General features: G+C 40.9%; 1 protein-coding gene across 1 annotated transcript; it reads left to right on the top strand.

Annotated features, from left to right (window-relative positions):
• Positions 1-8,067: 8,067 nt before the first annotated feature.
• rdh12l (retinol dehydrogenase 12, like) lies at positions 8,068-13,891 on the top strand. Its single transcript, XM_084566470.1, has 7 exons — positions 8,068-8,188; positions 8,458-8,573; positions 10,257-10,412; positions 10,501-10,605; positions 12,866-13,075; positions 13,244-13,436; positions 13,591-13,891. Exons 1-7 carry the CDS (start codon positions 8,175-8,177, stop codon positions 13,691-13,693), a joined length of 897 nt encoding a protein of 298 aa, XP_084422596.1. The 5' UTR covers positions 8,068-8,174; the 3' UTR covers positions 13,694-13,891.
• The last annotated feature ends 5,322 nt before the right edge of the window (positions 13,892-19,213 follow it).

Below are 19,213 nucleotides of genomic sequence, written 5' to 3'. Positions count from 1 at the left end.
CAACTACATCCTCAATAATTCCTGACCATGCAAACTCAGCCAAACCAATGCATTTTTATTGGGAGTCCTTCTTCAGAAAGTTCATCACAGAAACTTAACAAATAGTTGTACATTTTAGATAGTTTAAAAAGTCATCCCAATGTATGAGGCTTCCCGGTTCGTGGATAAATTGCCGGACATAAACGTCAAATCGTGCAGCGCCTGTGGTGTGAGAACAGCAAATACAACAGTCGTGGTTTATGAATCAGTCTCCCTTGAACACCCTGTCACACTTGGGTTCATAAAAGCGCTGTAAACTTGAACGTATGACTCTAAAGAGGGCAAGTTTAATGCTAGAGAAACCAGCCGACTACATATCCAGAGTACGTAACTGCTTTAGATTATAAGCAGATAAATGATCAAATTAAATCTTGAGGGCTCTAAATCTAAAAGGTTAATGTTAAATGTTATCTGGTATATCTAAAAAAAATCCATCCAAGTAGCTGGATGACTAAAAAGCTTCACAGAAACGTTGCCTGGTACATTTAGATTTTCCTGCTAATTCCAGTGTTATTCTGAGCTAAAGTAATTTGACCCATTCGTCTTAGTGATTCTCTTGTTTATTCCAAACATCAGATATGGCACATGCAGGGAACTGCAATTATAGAAGGTGTGACAGCAATATTACAGTCAGGCAGTTAATCTGACTGTAATGACTATATGAAAGTATTCACATTTGCAGGGGTCTGCTGCCTACACTTGCCAGATAGTAAGGAGAGAAGATGGAGCCTGAGAGTTTCAGTGCTGCAGACAGCGACTTCTCAGCCACTGACTGCTGGAGTGTGATGTATTACCGTTGATCACTCACTGCTGGATCAGGTTAAAGAAGTTGCACATGAATTGTTGTCAGGAAGAGGAAGCTGGATCCAGGCCGGAGTACAATAGAGGCTATTACACTTTGTCTCAGACAGGTTATAAAAGTCATGAATGCTGATATCATAAACTAGTGTATAATACGTTCAGGATTGTGTAAAATAATATATCTGAGAGCCGAATGACATGATGCAAGGGCCACTCCCATTTTCGGCATTTGGCGAAGGTGGTATCTGGGGTGACGAGGAGTAAAAGTGTGTCAAGAGGCGAGGACATGTAAAGATAGTACGGGCTTGGCTACTGGTCATGCCTAATAAAGGACTTTTGAAACATCCTTTTACGACTTTGAGAAGATCACAAAGCGATACAAGATCCTAGAGGAAGGCATTCAGCGCGCGAAAAGAGAAGATATCTGGCTGTTTCTTGGTGTTTTGGTCGACAGTTTAGAGACAAATGTGCGCCAACCTTTTGGTATTTCAAAAGCTCTCTGACCTACTTCAAATATGAGCAGATTAGGGCAAAATTATGAGCAAGCTGTTTTCTTATCAGGACAAAGGAACAGCAGCGGCCTGTCTGCAACGTGGGAACTCTGAGCCGAGCGTCAAGTCTACATGTTGTGAAATAACAAACTATGCAACAGCAGTTCATTCTTTTGGTTCAGACTTCTAAACAACCAGAATCTTGCACAATACTCGAAGACTTTTCCACCGAAATGTGACCTCATGCCGCTTTAAATGTCACAAAGCAGCCAATAAAACCGGGCCACACTCGGGGAGCACACTCGGACTGCAGCGAACCACAGTATTGACTCCTTGAGACGGCGCTATTAATAGCGCTGCACGGCTGTTTCCTGGGGCTCCTAGCGGGGCCTGTCATAACGACTGTCTGCTCACCTTCAAAGGGCAGCGCAGCCTAGATTCACCACAGTGCCGTCTCCCATCGCCCAATTATCTCTTTGATGGACACTGTTTTGAAACCCCGATGCCGTCCTTTGTTGCCCAGTCTTGTGAAACACAGTGACGCGGAGGTTGCTCTGCGATGATGCATTTTGGCACCGAGATGAAATGATAAAGGGGTGTTGCGAAGGGAAGGAAATTGATTAGTGCCTCTCTTCTGGCATCTGTCACAGATGAAAGAAGATTGTAAAACATTTTTTTAAATATGACATGTCTCATTCTGACATGTTTCTAGGAACTAGAATCTATTTGGTCTCTCATATGAGCCAACGACGCTGTGAGCAGGCGTAGCGGTTAGCACTTACGCTTTACCACAAGAAGGTTAAATATACAAGAAAGAACTACCACTGCTACTATGTTAAGATAAGATAAGAAAACCTTTATTTGTCCCACAATGGGGAAACTGCAGTTTGCAACAGCATGCAGAGATAGAATAATCAGATATTGCACAGACTGGTATTATTACACCATAAGGTGTAATAATATTGCACATATTAGGAGTGCTCGTTGTGGAGCCTAACAGCAGCAGGAAGGAAAGACCTTCTGTATCTTTCCTTCACACATCGAGGGTGAAGCAGTCTGTCACTGAAGCTGCTCCTCAGTCCTGTCAGGTCACCGTGCAGGGGGTGGAACTCATTGTCCAGCATGGAGGACAGTTTAGCCAGAACTCTCCTGTCACCCACCTCCCTCACTGAGTCTGAGGGGCAGCCCAGGACAGAGCTGGATTTCCTGATGATCTTATCCAGCTTCTTCCTCTCTCTCTCTGTGATGCCACTGTTCCAGCAGACCACTCCGTACAGGATGGCTGATGCCACTACAGAGTCATAGAAGGCCCATATTTGTCGCATGCACATTTTGCAAAAACTGTTGCACACAGACACCTTGACGTGACAAAATGGAGATGTTAAGCAGTGAGGACGATTTCATGGTCCTCTCTGACTGGCTGATACGCATTCGTCTCTGTTGGCACATATTACGTGCAGCAGCACCCACCTCCACAAGTACTTTCTCCAACTATGCGAAACACTGCGGGGAAATTTGCTTTCACCAAGTACAACTTGTTTCCCTTCGTGCAGCAGAGTCATTATGAGACAACGGAAATCACCCACACCTTGTTTACTCAAGCACTTCATATAGATTGTACATCCTTTGTTATTGTATAGGTTTGTCTATCTTATATTAACATCTGTATTATATACACCAATCAGCCACAACATTAAAACCACTGACAGGAGAAGTAAATAACATTGACCATCTTGTGAAAATGCAATGGGGAAACATTTGGACCTCGCATTTGTGTGGATGTTACATAGATATGTAGCACCCACCTAGACCAGACCAGGCACCCCTACCCCACAGAAATGACACTCCTTGATGGCAGCAGCCATCCCACACAGGCACACACACAAAAACTGTTTAGGAACAACTCAATAAACATGATAAACAGCACAAGGTGTTGACCTGGCCTCCAAATTCACTAGATCCCAAACTGATCAACCATCTGTGGGATGATCCACAGACGCCCCACCCCTCAACCCACAGGACCCAAAAGGCCAGACACCACAGGACATCCTCATGGTGGCCCATGTCCATTCTTTGATGAGTCCCAACTGTTTTGGAGGCACAAGGGAGACCTACACAATATTAGGAAGGTGGTTTTAATGTTGTGGCCGGTCAGTGTACATGTATTTGAAATAAACTAACATAGACATGACCATAGATGTATACATACTGTATGTATATCTAAAGGTTGTAATTTGGGTGAGCTGAGCCTTTAAATACAGTTTAAATCAGTGTGAGATTTAGCAGATTTAGCTTGCTGCAGGAGCGTTGAAACACAACATTAATACCACGAAGCACATTTCAGCTCATAATAGGGGCACTGGTTGTATAGTGTAAACCACTCACAAACATGTTCTGTCATTTAGGTACATAGGGGAGGGAACGTGTTCCATTCTTCAAAAGACTAATGCAGCCACAACAACCTTTAAACGAGCTTACAGCAAGATTTCTCCAGAAAAATAAAAACTGGTGAGGAAAAAATAAGGCCAATTATCAAGGGGACTGGCGTGGCAGAGCTAAATGCTGCAGTGTGTTTCAGTTTCCACGGCGCAGCGTCGAGATGAAGGGGTCTGTCATCTGGTGTATAACAAGGCGGCTGTTAAAAAAAAATAAATAAATAAAAGGAAAAGGCTGCAATTATGAAGGTATAGATTGGTATCTCAGGGAAATGGTGCAGCATTCAAAAAAAGCAGATTGGATCGTTTATGTGTTATGTAACCACTCGAAGAGGTGAGGCGGGCTAAGAGGGTGAGAATCCAAATTCAGAGGCATTGTGGGCGGTGGTGACAAAAAAAAAAGAGGCAGACTAAACAAAGTGAATGACAGATGACCTGGTGAAGGTTTGTCTGTACAGTAAAGGCGGTGACAGGAGACTGGGGACACTTGGAGATGTTTATCATCATCATTTGTAGATGAGGGGCCAATGTTCAGACCAGACTGCTGGCCGCCTTCATGTGAGGATCAGGGAAGGAAGTGAGATGTGAGAAGATACTGTTATAATGTAAACACTGGAGCTGAGCTGTGCCAGCTTTGCGACTGATCTGATTGAAAGGGCGTGACAAATTGCTGATGTTTAGTTTTTTGTAATTTAGTTGAAAATCACTGCGTTCAGTCTGTTTGCAGTGAGGCTAATTATATCAGTCCTTCCAAGTCCCCATTAATGCATTTCTCTCTAAAAGTTTTAAATTATCTCTTTATTTATTTGTTAAAGATTTAAATATAATCCCCATCTATTGGCCAGTGACCCTTAACCTATGGTGTCAGAGACAGTTATTATGAATTGGTTGTCTGTGGCAACATTTGTTGGGTGAAAGAAAAGCTGTATTAATTTACTGCTAATGTAAAATCTGCTACATTAGATATGTGGATACAAAGGCAGAATGTTCAATCATTTTCTTACCAATGGAACAAGATGGATGGTCCACAGTGAGCTGTTGGATGAAGAACGGTGCTCCTTTGACCCCTTTTACTGTCTCCTACTGTTCATAGACTTGTGTTGGGTTCATCATAAAGTTAGATCACAGCTGTTCACAGAATTATGGAAGAAGGGCAATTATTGTCTGACTTCGTAATAACAATGAAAATAGTCTGACCTCCAAAATGCCAAAATGTGAGAGCTACAACTAGTAAAACATCCCCCCTAAGACTGTATTCTCATCAGTCTGCTGGAGGTTGAAATGATTGGGTCCAAATAGTTTTTGCATGTTCATTTCGTGTTTGTGTGGCTGGTTAGCAAAGTCCCCTCGATGCTAGAAGAGCATTTTTCAGTTTGCATGATCTTCTCTTGCCTGGACCGCTCCAAAACCTTGCAAGTTAGGTGTAGGTGTGAATGTGAGCAAGATCAGATATATGATGACTATCTCTAGGATGAGGACATACTCAAGTAGCTTTATTACATTCTCACACACTTCCTGTGACTTATCCATGCTATAACCATGCAGTAGCTGCTACTAATTCATAACTCTTATGCTACCTAACTCTTTAAACCTATCCTTATACTGTATATTATATTGTATCTGCAAGTATGCTTGTGCTGTCAATATTCATTCATTCATTCATTCATTCATCTTCTGTAACCGCTTGTCCTGTGAAGGGTCGCGGGGCAGCTGGAGCCTATCCCAGCTGTCATTGGGCGAGAGGCGGGGTACACCCTGGACAGGTCTCCAGTGTATCGCAGGGCTAACATAGAGACAGACAATCATTCACGCTTACATGCACACCTACGGCCAATTTAGAATCACCAATTAACCTAATGAGCATGTCTTTGGACAGTGCCATCAATGTATCTGTCTTAATATTTGTTATTATGAATTATTCCTGTTCAGCATAGCATTAGCCATGTAGCATTGACCTACAAATGAAGTTAGGCAGTTTTATGTATTGGTTGTTTGTCTGACATGTTTTCTACATGTTCTTTAACTGCAACAGGTCAATTATTAGGTCAAATCAACAGTTGTTGTTCATCTTCATGAACATAAGACATTCCTCATTAGTTCACACTTGTTTATTTATTTGCATTTTTTTTGCTCCGTGGATAAAAATAAAAACGTACATCCTCTTGCCCTCCATCTGCCAAAGTAAAGTTGATCGTCCTATTATAGCTAATGGATTGTTCTCAGAGTTTATTCAGCGCATCCTTTTGCCTCTCTATTGTCTTGGGCTTCTGGGAAGCTGCTAATGCGGCGCCGGTAACTGCTTAGGTACACTGTTGTGTCTAGGGACATAGCAGTAGGCTGTCAACAACAGCAAACACTAGGGAGACAGTTGATGTGAAAATAATAAACAGGCACATACAGTTTAAATGGGTAATATATTTCAAGGAAGAATGAAGTAGGAAATAAAAATCATAGTCTGGTGCATATTTACACATTTAATTGATGACTTAGTCTGGGTTTTCATTTGTTTACCTGCCATATATCATGTTAATTTACTGCACAATAGGTCAAGTTGTTGTTCAGTAAAATGCTAAATGAATCAGCATCCACTTATAACTGCTTCCTGTCACACTTGCCTTCCCTTGTTGCTTAAGTAAACACCGGCGCCCCTGTTTAAACAGGGGATGCGGAAAGATTCAATCAGGTTGAATGCACACAAAGTTGATTTGGACCCCTGAGTGTTTCCTAATTGGAGTGGATCCAATTCAAATGAAACTACAACTCTCTGTCTTTACTTTTGTGTCTGTTCCTCTTCTGGAGAAAAATAGTCAAATTTGTCATTTTTAGTGTTCAACACTAAAATCATCCATTTCCCCATTATAGGGCCTATGCATAAAATGTTTAACTTGAACAGTATCTTCATCCTAAGCTTTAACTTTTTACATTATGAGGACTAGCTTCTTAGCTTCTTCTTCCATTGTGTGACTGTTCAGATAGATTTGTGTCCCCATAACATGAGTAATACTAGTGCATACAACATATGCACTGACACACTCTTTTTTTTTTTCTGACTGATCCAGCAGAGAAAAGGGAAGGAAATGTTTGCTTACGCACAGTCAGCTGATGACTGGCTCCGCGTTTCCTGTTCTAATGACCTTCTGTCCACAGTGTAAACTCAATGTATTGCAGTATTAATGTCTGTAATGTATGAATGAACCATTCATGGTGAACTGTTGAGGAGGCATGATGGATAATTAGGGTTTCTGCAAATTATTTACCAGAAATGCAAGATCTCAGCCAAGGACGAGATTTACCCAAATACCAGTTTGTTAATCTGTCCATAGACAGAGCACAGAAACTCAGGACTGGTGTCAAAGTCAAACAGGCTCCTTCAGCTGGATCAAAGTAGTAGATGATCTTATACTGCCACCTGCTGGTGATACACATACAGTACTGGGGAATGGGATGACCAGGGTTTGACAGCAACAGAATTTTCATATTTGTCTTCAGTTTGGTTTATATTCACATTTATATATAGAATTGACTGAATTTATTGCAGTCTATTTTTATGTATTTATTTTTTTTTTTTGTTCAGGTGAACAACCAGGTACTCATGAGAGTCCACTATCTCTATGCCTATTCCCTGGACGTTCACCAGTGTGTGTGCGTGTGTGTGTGTGTGTGGCTCATAGGTTTCACCCACATTCATCTGGAGGCAGTTTTCCTTTCACCTGACTACAAAGTCTCTGATAAGTCCTCATTATTCTCTGTCTTCATCATCATGGATTAGGCTGACAACTGTAAAGTCATCTGAGAACGTCTGCAGATGACCACTGGTTGAAAGTCAGCAGTGCAGAGGGAGAAAAAGAAGGGAGCCAGGACAGTGCCTTGAGGGGCTCCCCCACAGCAGACGACCACATCCAGGATGTGAGGTGGTGGTCCACTCCTGTGTGCACCAGCTAGTCTCTCAGTATGACAGGCTGGATGGTGTGGAAAGCACAGGATAAATCAAAGAAAATGTCCTCTGTTATCCTTTATTAATCTCAAACTGTAAATTTTCAAAGAGGTTGGCGTTATTATTATTATTATTGTTGAGGTAACTGAGTGCCAGACCTGGCTTGGTGCAGCTCAGCCTTGTATCTCCACCCATCGGGCACGACCCGCACTCACAATCGAGCCCACAGACTACAAGGGCCGGACCCAAACAGACTCTTTACCCAATCAGCGTCGACGCTAACGGGAGGCGTCGACGCTGATTGGGTAAATTTCCAGCCTATCAAACACCTGCTCACTGACAGTTCCGCTTCGGCACTTTTCAACACTCAGACACTAAGTGAAGGAGTTTGTGGCGTTTATCCGGAGAATACAGATTGATTATTCATGTTTTGTAGCGTCACCACAGTTGACACGAGTACTGTAATACAGTGAGATGCAATCCTTAAGGTGAGGACACGTAATATTTTTTATTCACAAATATTTCAGCCGTTTAAACTAAGTCTGTACTTGTAGTTAGATTCGGCAGATAAACAAAAACAAACGAAAATTGTCAGTTTAATAACCTAAAATGATTAATTTAATGACAAAATAATTGTTAAACAGTGTTGGTAGCTGAGTTCGAGCAGTCATTTGTTTTCCGTGTCATATGTGCTTTGTTATGTCGCACCCATTTTTGCTTGTGGAGTTATTACAACAGAGGTTTCTCAATATCCTAGAAATCTCTTCCGGTCTGCCTGGTCCTCATCTGAAAGGCTTGATGGCAAAACTGTGGTCATCACTGGAGCCAACACTGGCATTGGAAAAGAAACAGCCATCGACCTGGCAAAGAGAGGTTAGTCTGGCAGCCCCAAACTTGAATTACAACTTCTGAAACTGCACCTCATACTGACTCACTGAGAGTAAATCAACATCTATTGTTGATTTATGGTAATATCATAAATCTTACCGCAACGGATAAGAAGTTCATTGAACTCATTTCATTGAAATATCAAATGTGAATTTGAACATTTGGGAGGAATGCTGTTTTATTCAGACATGTGTGGTATGGAAGATATAAAGTACCAACAAGTAAATGCAGATATAAACAAACAACAAAGATTTCAAATTAAACACAACATGTGTAGGTATTATATGTACACTGTTCAGCCACAACATTAAAACCACTGACAGGAGGAAGTAAATAACATTGACCATCTTGTGACAATTCAATGTTCTGCTGGGAAACATTTGGATCTGGCGTTCATGTGGATGTTACTTAGACACGTAGCACCCACCTAGACCAGACCAGGCACCTCCACCCCTTAGCAGTGACACTCCTTGATGGCAGCAAGGTGTTGACTTGGCCTCCAAATTCACTAGATCCCAAACTGATCAAGTATCTGTGGGATGATCCACAGAGGCCCCTCCCCTCAAAGGCCCCCACTGACAACATTCTGTTGCCAGACACCACAGGACTCTGATGATGAACTGTTTTGGAGGCACAAGGGAGACCTACACAATATTAGGAAGGTGGTCATAATGTTATGCCTGATCGGTGAATGTATGTTATTTGCTATGTTATAATAATAATAATAATATTTTTTTTGTGTAAACTTAGGCATTTTCAAGCTTCCATAGATTTAAAAGGCTCCCTTCCACCCCATCATGAAAATTCATCCGTTTAAAAGATGCCCTTATTTTCTCAGATGGAATTTTTATGTGGCTTGCAGAAACATGTTGCAATAAAAAACAATCAGAGCATTTCTCAAGCCAACACACCACACACCAAGCCACCAATGGTCTGCTCACTTTTATAGTGTCAGGCATTTGGTGAGGTCTGTGGCTCTAGTGTTTCCATTGTGGCGCAAGTCAGAAGACTGAAAGCGTTACAAACGATTCAGTGTGACCTAGCAGCGATAGAACGAGTCATGGGAGAGAAACCTCTTGATTTGCCGTTCAACAGAATGGCACGAGAAGAGGAGCAGAAGAGGCAAAAGCACACAGAAGTTTTTTTCTGTTTTTACATTTGCACGTCCTCAGAACATATTTGAACAACACAATGAATAAACTGTACACCAACTGATCAGCATGACTCGGGAGAGGCCAGCTCTGTGTGATGGTTAGTCGTAGCTCGGCTTATAGAAGCTTTTCCGGTCTCCTCTTTTGAATGACAAATACAGACTATTGCCAGTACTTCTGAAATCAAGAGTTATTTTATTTCATAGAGGTGCAGATCACATGTGCCAGCTGGCCATTGGCTGTAGTATTTGCCATGTGTTGAACATTGTGTAACATTTTGGTCCAGGCACAGATGACGTGCACAATTGCAGTTAAGTATTATTTTAGTGCTGTTTTTTGGAACAATATTCTTAACTGTTCGGTGAATATTTGCATTGAGCAGAAAGTAATGTCCATATTTTGTCAGGAGAGGGTGCTCTTCGCCCATTCATCCACACATTACTTATTAATATCTGGTGATAAGTTTGTTTATATAGACATTGCCTGTAAACCATTGTTGTTGTTTTTCCGTGTTTAGGCGCAAAGGTCATCATAGCATGCCGGGACATGGAGAAAGCTCAGGCCGCTGTGAAAGAAATCATTGAAATCTCAGGCAGCAGCAGTGTGGTTTGCATGAAACTTGACTTGTCAGACTCCAAGTCCATAAGAGAATTTGCTGAAGCCATCAACAAAGGTAAAATCTGAAACTCCTCGTTAAACTGTACACAAGAAGAGACTTTAAAGCAGCGGACTCAGTGCTTTTTCTTTTTTTTTTCTTACAGATGAGCCAAAACTTAACATCCTCATCAACAACGCTGGTGTAATGGTTTGCCCCTACGGGAAGACAGCAGATGGGTTTGAGATGCAGATTGGTGTCAATCACATGGGTAAATACAACTGTGTTTAATTTAACTTTAGCCTTTTTGTTTTTCCAAAATCTGTTTTTGGGACCTGAATCGATTTCTAGAAAATTAACCGCAGCAAACGCAGAGGAGTTCTTAGTGTTAGTGACTGATTATTTGGATTTTCAGATGTTGTTGCCATGCACGTTTTCCCAGATTACAGTAGCTCCAAGCTTTGCTGCTTGTGCTAAGCATAGACTGTATAAAATATGGACAACGTGTCAACACTTGGGATCCAAGGAGTCCCATCCACTAAACACGGAGGAGGTGGAGCTTATGACCTATACTGAAGCCAGACACCAGCGGCAGCTCTGCTTGCTTTGGCTTCACTTTAGAGGAGCTGTCCCGTCCACTGTCTTTATTATCTACAAAGTCCACTGAGTACCAATTATCCCTCCAGCTGAGTGATAACAGTCACCAAATGACATGTAATAGCCATTAGATTAGATCTCACACGACAACTTGAATACTTTTGCGAATGCAAAATCTGTGTATATGTTACGGAGGCCATTTAGCTCCTTGTTCATAACATATAACATGCTATATATGTATAAAAACATATGCGGTTTATATTACTTTTGAGTCACACTCACTTAAAATGATGTTTAATCTAACCACCTCTCTCTTCCATCTGTCTGTGATGCCTTATTATTTAGCAGTAATATCATTTTACAACAGTAAGCTGAAGCCACAACTATTGTTTTTTGTCGCTAGAGCTTGATTTTTTGTTGTTTAACTAGGCAAACAATTCCTTGGTTAGATAAGAAGCACAGCTTATCACCCTCTCATCAGAACATTTTCCCTGCCAAGGTTTAAGAACTTTTTGTGTCGGTAACTTCCTGCTTTGTAAATATGTCACTAAAAAGCTTAAGGACTGGCTTGACCGTCATTGTTGATGTGTCTTTATACTAACACTTTTTACTAACTGTGTCTCATGCTGCCAGTTGAAATTTGTGAAGATTTTTTTTTGTATTTACAGTAGCATAGTAGTCAAAGGTTTAGAGAAATGTGTGTGCATGATCTTCAATTCTATTACAGAAAGTCTGTGGTGCTTACTTCTTTTGGAGCAGTGTTTTAGTTGAACAAGGCCCGTCTTTTAGTTCGTTAGTAATCCTCCATTACTGCACACCCACTGTTCTGCTTTAAGTAAAAGAACTGAGAACTTCTAAGACTGATAAATAAATTAAGATGGTCACATGGGCATATTTTTATAGTACAAAAACCACATTCTCCTCCCAATTTGGAACTGACTTCTTGTCCTCTCCTTAGCCCTTTATCTCTGGTTTAACATTCCATTACAGACGATTCTACCAACGTCACTATAAAAAAATAAGTTTGAACAGGTTTAATCAATATAACTAAATATTCAGTGCCTATAATTAGTATTCAGCTCCTGGAATGTTTTCCCCTTTTACTGATTTTATAAATGAAATCATAGTCAGTATAAATTGATAAAAACATTGCCAAAAAAAAAAAAAAACTGAAAACAGATTTCTACAAAGTAATTTCAGTTAATTAAAAATATTTGGTATTATCTGAAATAAGAAATGGCATTAAATTAAGGATGAAGCTGGCACATGTGTAAATCTGCTTAGCGCAAGCTGTTCTCTCAAACCAAGTGATCGTGCAAGGAGGAAACTAGCAAGGGAGGCCGCAAGACACGTATGACTACTCTGAAGGAGTTAAATGCTTCAGCAGCTGAGATGGGAGGGATTCTGCATACAACTGTTGCAGGGGTTCTTTATCATTCATAGCTTTATGGCAGAAAGAGAGTTTACTCAGGTCATGTGAGAGACTCCAAGGTCAACAGTTCATTAGTCTTTAGTCGTGACACCAAAATGGGGTTTTTTTCGGCCATCAGACTAGATGCTATGTGTGGCAGACACCAACCACTGCACATCAGCACAAACCATCCCCACTGTGAAGTATGGTGGTGGCAGCACCATGCTGTGGGGATGCTTCTCAACAGCAGGTCCTAGACGACTTATAAAAATGGAGGGTAAAATGATTTCAGTATGATATATAGAAATCCTGGAGGACTATTTGACTTGGTCCTTAAGAGAACTACGATTTATTTTTCAACAAGACAATGACCCAAAGCATACAGCTAAAACTACACAAACAATTTGTGGCTGGACTAACTGACTCAAATGGGCATCTACAAAATAATTTGTAAATTACTTATGTTGGTTATTCAGATTGGTAGTATCTTCTTTTTCATGATTCAACCCATATTCTTCTCCAGGTCACTTCCTATTGACACATTTATTGATTGACCTGATTAAAAGATCGGCACCAGCCAGGATCATCAATGTGTCCTCCATGGCTCATGCCTGGGGCTCCCTCAATTTGGAAGACATCAACAGTGAGAAGAGCTATGACAAGGGCAAAGCCTATTCTCAGAGCAAACTAGCCAACGTCCTCTTCACCCGCTCACTGGCTAAACGACTAGAAGGTGTGTACTCAACTCCGATCTCTATGAATATCACTTTTAAGGTTATCCTTCCTTTAGTTTGATTTGAATGTAAAGTTGAACTCCATCTGTCAGTTTGACAGTTATGACAGTTTTCCTCAGAGTTTCAAACAGAGAAATATTAATCAGACATTCACTTCTCGTGTTTAGGCACAGGTGTGACGGCATACTCTCTCCATCCTGGAGTTGTTCAGACTGATTTGTGGCGTCATCTGAACGGCCCTCAGCAGTTCATCATGAAGATTGTGAGTCCGTTCACCAAAAACTCTGCCCAGGGAGCTCAGACAACCATTTACTGCGCTGTGGAGCCATCGCTGGAGAAAGAGAGCGGCGGATACTACAGGTACACTCTGCTGTAACACACAGACATTGTTATATAGTAGTCCAACATCCCTTAAATTGGCTATTAAATTGTCTTTTAAATCAGTTTAACAGTTTGCCAAAGATGATTTGCTCTCTTGCATTTTTGAGGATTATATTTCTCATGTGTCTTACAGCGACTGTGCTCCTGCCAACTCCTCTGCGGCCGGCAAAGACGACGAGCTGGCGCAGAAATTGTGGGAGCTGAGCTGCCAAATGCTCTCCATCACATGGGAATGAGGAAACCTGGTCAATTCTGTCAGGTGTCTAAGTCTGATCACACTAACGCCCCCTGCCTGGAAATAGAATGTAAAATGGGCAATTGTCTTAATACAGCTCATCTCACAGTTATATATTTATAACCTGTAAAGTTTATTATCTAAATTTCCATTTTCTAAATCATGTCCTGTTCATTGTGATAACAGTGTTGTGATTATATAATACATTTTTCTGAATATTTAATAAAAATGAAAAACTAAAACAGTAAGTCTGACTATTGTGTTGTCAAAAAAAGCTGGAACCCCTGTGTGAAATGTAAATAAAAGCATAATGAAGGCTGTCCATGGACAAAGACTTTACCTGGATTGTAATACACTGAATTTCGACTTGGCACTAAGCTGGGAGGACGTGAAGTTCCTGATTTTCAAGAAGAATTTAAAGTTTTGATTTATGGGCCACAGGACAGTTTTTGGCTCAGTCCGTCTTATTTGGACACCCAGGAAGGCATCTGTGTTTCTTAATCTTGTTTGCATACGGTATATTTTCTTCTTTACATATTAGAGATATTACACATAAAGAATATATACTGATTAGCCACAACATTAGAATCACCAACCATTGTTGTGGACCAAGCACACACAGTCGCTTGTCTGTTGGAACCAGGGGTTGCAATTCACACCCCAGGCCACTTGGTGGCGAGTGAGCATATTAATTGGCTCTTGTCTCTCTTGTTCAGTAGAGTCGGTTAAGTCGTAGTTTCTCTGCGTATTGTGCTTAAGTGAGTGAGTGGCTGAGTGCCTTAGTTTGCTAGTGGTCAAGTCGGGTAGTACGTTTTGTTTAGATAGATGGATAGTTTCTTTATTAATCCCAAACTGGGAAATTTCTCTGTTGCAGCAGCAATGTACAGGCATTCAACCATACATAAATATAACAAAAGCTAAAATCAACAATAAAAATAAAATAAGTATACACAATATTAACAAGATTATAAGATAAGTGAATAAGTGAATATTAAGGTGAATCTTAAAAAGAAATGTTAAATTAGATTGCAGTGAGGTGTACTGAATATAGGTAAGATTAAAAATTTACAGCCATTTACCCAAAACAAACATGTGCAAATGTGCAAGAAAAAAAAACAAAAGTCCAGAGTGTCATCTGTCACACACAGTTGAGGAGTTGTACAGACTGATGGCTTGGGGCAGGAAAGATTTCCTGTAGCGTTCTTTGAGACAACGAAGTTGTCTGAGCCTTCTGGAGAAGGTGCTCCGTCGTCTGTCTATTGTGTGGTGGAGAGGGTGGTCAGGGTTATCCATGATTGATAACAGTTTGTTCAGAGTCCTCCTCTCCACCACCGATTTAAAAGTGTCCTGTCCGCAGCCAATAATATTGCCAGCCTTCCTGATCAGTTTGTTCAGTCTGTTGGCATCACTGGCTGAGATGCTGTTCCCCCAGCAGACCACAGCGGAGAAAAGTGTGCTGGCCACAACAGACTGGTAGAAAATCTCCAGCATTTCTCTGCCAAGTGAGATGTAAAATGTATGAATGGTGCCGTTAATTGATTATATATCAATCAAACATGGTAGGACTTAACTGAGCCAGTTAAATAGACGTCTGGATTCATGATTCTTGAGTCATCTTTGATGGCCGGTTATATGAGCCACCATATTAATTAAAAATTAATGAAAATGAAATGCTATTGAATATGTCATTATTATCATTTGAAAAACTAAAATTAAAATGACGGGTACAAATGGATTAAGGCAGCATTTTTATGACCCTGTCAGTCCCCATAAACATTAATAGCCTTAGCCACCCATGATCCTACCACCTGTCCACACTTTTTTCCTTCCTTGGAACATTTCTGATAGGTAATGACCACTGTAGACCAGGACCAGTTTTGGAGATGCACAAACCCAGTCTTCTAGCCACCAACGCTGGTCCCATGTCAAACTCACTCAAATCCTTAAAATTGTCCATTTGTCCTGCTTCTAACACATCAACTTTGAGGACACAATGTTCAGTTTCTGACAAATATATTCTACCCACTCATAGGTGACATGATAACCACATAATGTGTTATTCACTTTACAATGTGTTAGTTGACATTTGAAGCGCATTATCTCAAAATTGTTCTTGATGCAGTTATTAATTCACCTACTGCCTTTTCTTAGACAATACAAAGGGCAGTAGCTGTGTGTATATAAAGTAAGATAGTTATCTTTCTATAAAGATTTAAATTTAGTGCTACCATATGATACAGTATCTGTGTACATGCAGGAGACTGATAAAGGCAGTAAAATGGAGATGAACCTTCTTGATGTGGCCTTATATAGCCTTCTACAAAACTTAAGCTTTATCTTGTCACAGAGGCTGTTTTCATTCATAATTTTGATATTCTGTTCAAATGTGGTTTTTATTTGTTATCCTGCCCTTGCAAGAATGAAGCTGACTTCTAGCTTGGCAGATGGTTAAACAGTTTCTCAATAAAACACCACAGAGTCTTCAGGAAGGTTTTGATGCTTTACTAAAGAAGATCTGTGTAAAGACTTATATCCCTTCTAGGTACAGTGAGAAGAAAATGAACCGTGAGTGGAGATAACAGCTTCGTGGACCAACTGAAAAGGAAGTACTGTAAACCTGTAGGGAAAAACAGTGCAGCAGCCTAAACAATCCCCTCACTTTTAAAGGGGCGGCACACTCCCAGTCTGGTATAATGCTATACCACTATGCACGCCCCCCGATGGGGGGGACAAACGGGTCTGCTGTCCCGGGCCCAGGGTAGAGAGGGGGCCCAGAACTGGGCCCCCTTTTTATTTGTTTTCTTCCTAATTGTTCTTGAAATACCCCACCAGCGTCTCTTTTTTTCTGAGAACGCTAAGGAAGAACAAACTCCCTCCACCACTCCTGAAAAACTTGCACTTACTGTTGCACCATAGAGAGTGTGCTAACCTACGGATGCACTGTGTAGTACGCCACCTGCACCGCAGCAGAGAAAACAGTTGCAGTGGGTCATCAAGATGGATTGTAGGCTCCCCACTTCCACATCTGGAAAAGATCTACTCGAGCAGTCTCCTTTGACCGGCCACAAAAATCCATAGGGACCCCACTCACCCTCTGTTCAGCAGCCTCCCCTCCCCCCAGAGTCAGAGTCATGCAGGCCCGCACCAACAGACTCAAGCACAGCTTTTTTCTCATGGAACGCTGATGGAACGTTAACCTCCCCATTTCTCATGCCATCTGAAATACTACAGTATATTTATATTGTAGATTAGACACAGAGATTTTATTACTCTATATTTATGTATATATTTTTTAAATATATGTATTACCTTTATGAACACCTGACTGAAGCTGCTACTAGAAATTGCTACCAACCAAAATTTCTTTGTAACTTGTGTGCAGTGACAATAAAATTCTTCTTCTTATATAGCCCTGTCTTTCCCTTTGTTCTCAGTCGTGTCATCTGTTATTCTTCCTGTGTTGTGCGTAACTTTTGTCCTGCTACCCGCACACCGTGACAGAAGGACACAACCAGCATGCACCCAGCGAACACTATCCTGTTCGACGAGGCAGGCGAAAGAACGCAAGTTGTCTCGTATTATTTTGAACAAATGCTGGATTATTTAACTCGTTTAGCCATGTGGGGCCTGACAGGGAGGCATGGCATGTTTTCCAGCATCAGAGACCATTTCCTTGTCCATGACAGTTCCTGGGCCAGCAGTGAACTTTAATTCAACGCCAGGGACATCAGCCTCTGAGCGTCGCCTCCTTTCCTATTCCTGAGGTGGCTCAGACTCTGGTTCATTGTTTCATTGGTTTCTCCTTGTGTGCCCCGGCCGCATTAGTTTCACTTGTGTCTCCAAACTTTTTTTAACCAAACAATTTTAAGTTCTTCTTTGGCTTCCTCTTTATTGTTACTCGCTTGGGTAAAATGTAAAAGTAAAACTAGACTTATTGTAAATCATTTAGGGCATGCTTTTTCCTGAATATTGTCTTTATGTTTGGTGTGTGTTTAGATTCCATCCCTCCTTTCGCACACCCTCCACCCTTCCTGTTTGGGGCGGGGGGGTCAGATCCCATCAGTTTCACTTGCGCGTGCTGTTCTGTATTCCATCCCATATGTGCCTGTTTCTCTGTTAACTACCCCTGAGCTGTTACTTCTTCTGTCTTTTCTATAACTTGTTCTTTAATCTTCCCCCCTGTTCTTGTCCACTTTTGGTTTTGCTATGTTTAGATTTTGATGCCATTCCTGCAGGGCCTTCTGCCGTTTACCAACTCGTGCCTGAACATGACGCTTGAGCGTTGTTTCATTGGTTTCTCTTTGTGTGTACCACCCTCATTAGTTTCACTTGCATCTCCTTGCCACTCTGCCCACTTGCGTGTATGTATATATAGCCCTGCCCTTCTCTTCGTTCGGTTGTGTTGTCTGTTCTTCTGTGTTGTGCGTATCTTTTGTCCTGTTATTTCTCCCTGTTCCCCCCTGTTTTTGTCCACTTTTGGTTTTGCTCTATTTATATTTTCCTGCTATCCCTGCAGGGCCTTTTGTTACCATTGACCAACTCCTGCCTGATCTCCTGGTGTCCTGCATTTGGATCCTACCTCACCACCACTAAGGTAGAAATGTACCATAGAAGTTCAGACCATTTACTGTAATGTCTTGAAAAGATAATTTTGCATTCATTGTTGTGTGTGGTATTTTATTTGTAAAGACTCAAGTCTATTGGATATTGTAAAGACATCTGAAGACGATTGATTGGGCGGAGAATGCTAGCTGGTAGAATTCCCATTGTTTTATTGGTTTCTCCTTGTGTGCTACACCCTCATTCGTTTCACCTGTTTCTCCAAACTTATTTTTTTAACCAAACTTATTTAAGTTCTTCCTTGGTTTACTGTTTAGTGTTACTCACTGTGGTAAAACGTAAAAGTAAAACTAGACTTATTGTAAATAATTTACCCCATGCTTTTTCCTGAATATTGTCGTTATGTTGGTGTATGGTGCGTGTTTAGTGCAGAAAGAAACGGTGAAAAGGAAAACGTTAACACTAGCCGTTAGAATTCTCCTTTTGATTGTTTCATTGGTTTCTCTTTGTGTGCTCCGCCCTCAATAGTTTCACTTGTGTCTCCAAACTTATTTTAACCAAGCTTATTTTAAATTCGTCCTTGGTTTCCTGTTTAATGTTACTCCCTGCATAATTCTCCTTTTGATTGTTTCATTAGTTTCTCCTTGTGTGCTCCGCCCTCATTAGATTCACTTGTGTCTTTATTTGTAAAGAATCAAGTATATTGGATATTGTAAAGACATCTGAAGATGATTCATTAATGGTTAAAATCCCTACTTCTCTTGATTTGTCCAGGGTCTGTTTAAAAAAATCTACTAACTATAGGCATTACATACAAGTTGTGAGGCTTAATTTAAAACATTTTAAAGCTGCATTGACCCCATTGTATAACGTCACATTTTGCTCCTTAAACTTGGTCTAATCATTTGCAGTGTGCCATAAATGTGTGCACTGGAGTCCTTCATCTCCATGGCCACATAAA

Source organism: Chelon labrosus, assembly GCF_963514085.1.
Source record: "Chelon labrosus genome assembly, chromosome: 18".
NCBI lineage: Eukaryota > Metazoa > Chordata > Actinopteri > Mugiliformes > Mugilidae > Chelon > Chelon labrosus.
The sequence above is the reverse complement of the archived record's forward strand: the minus strand, read 5'-3'. Positions and strand labels throughout refer to the sequence as shown.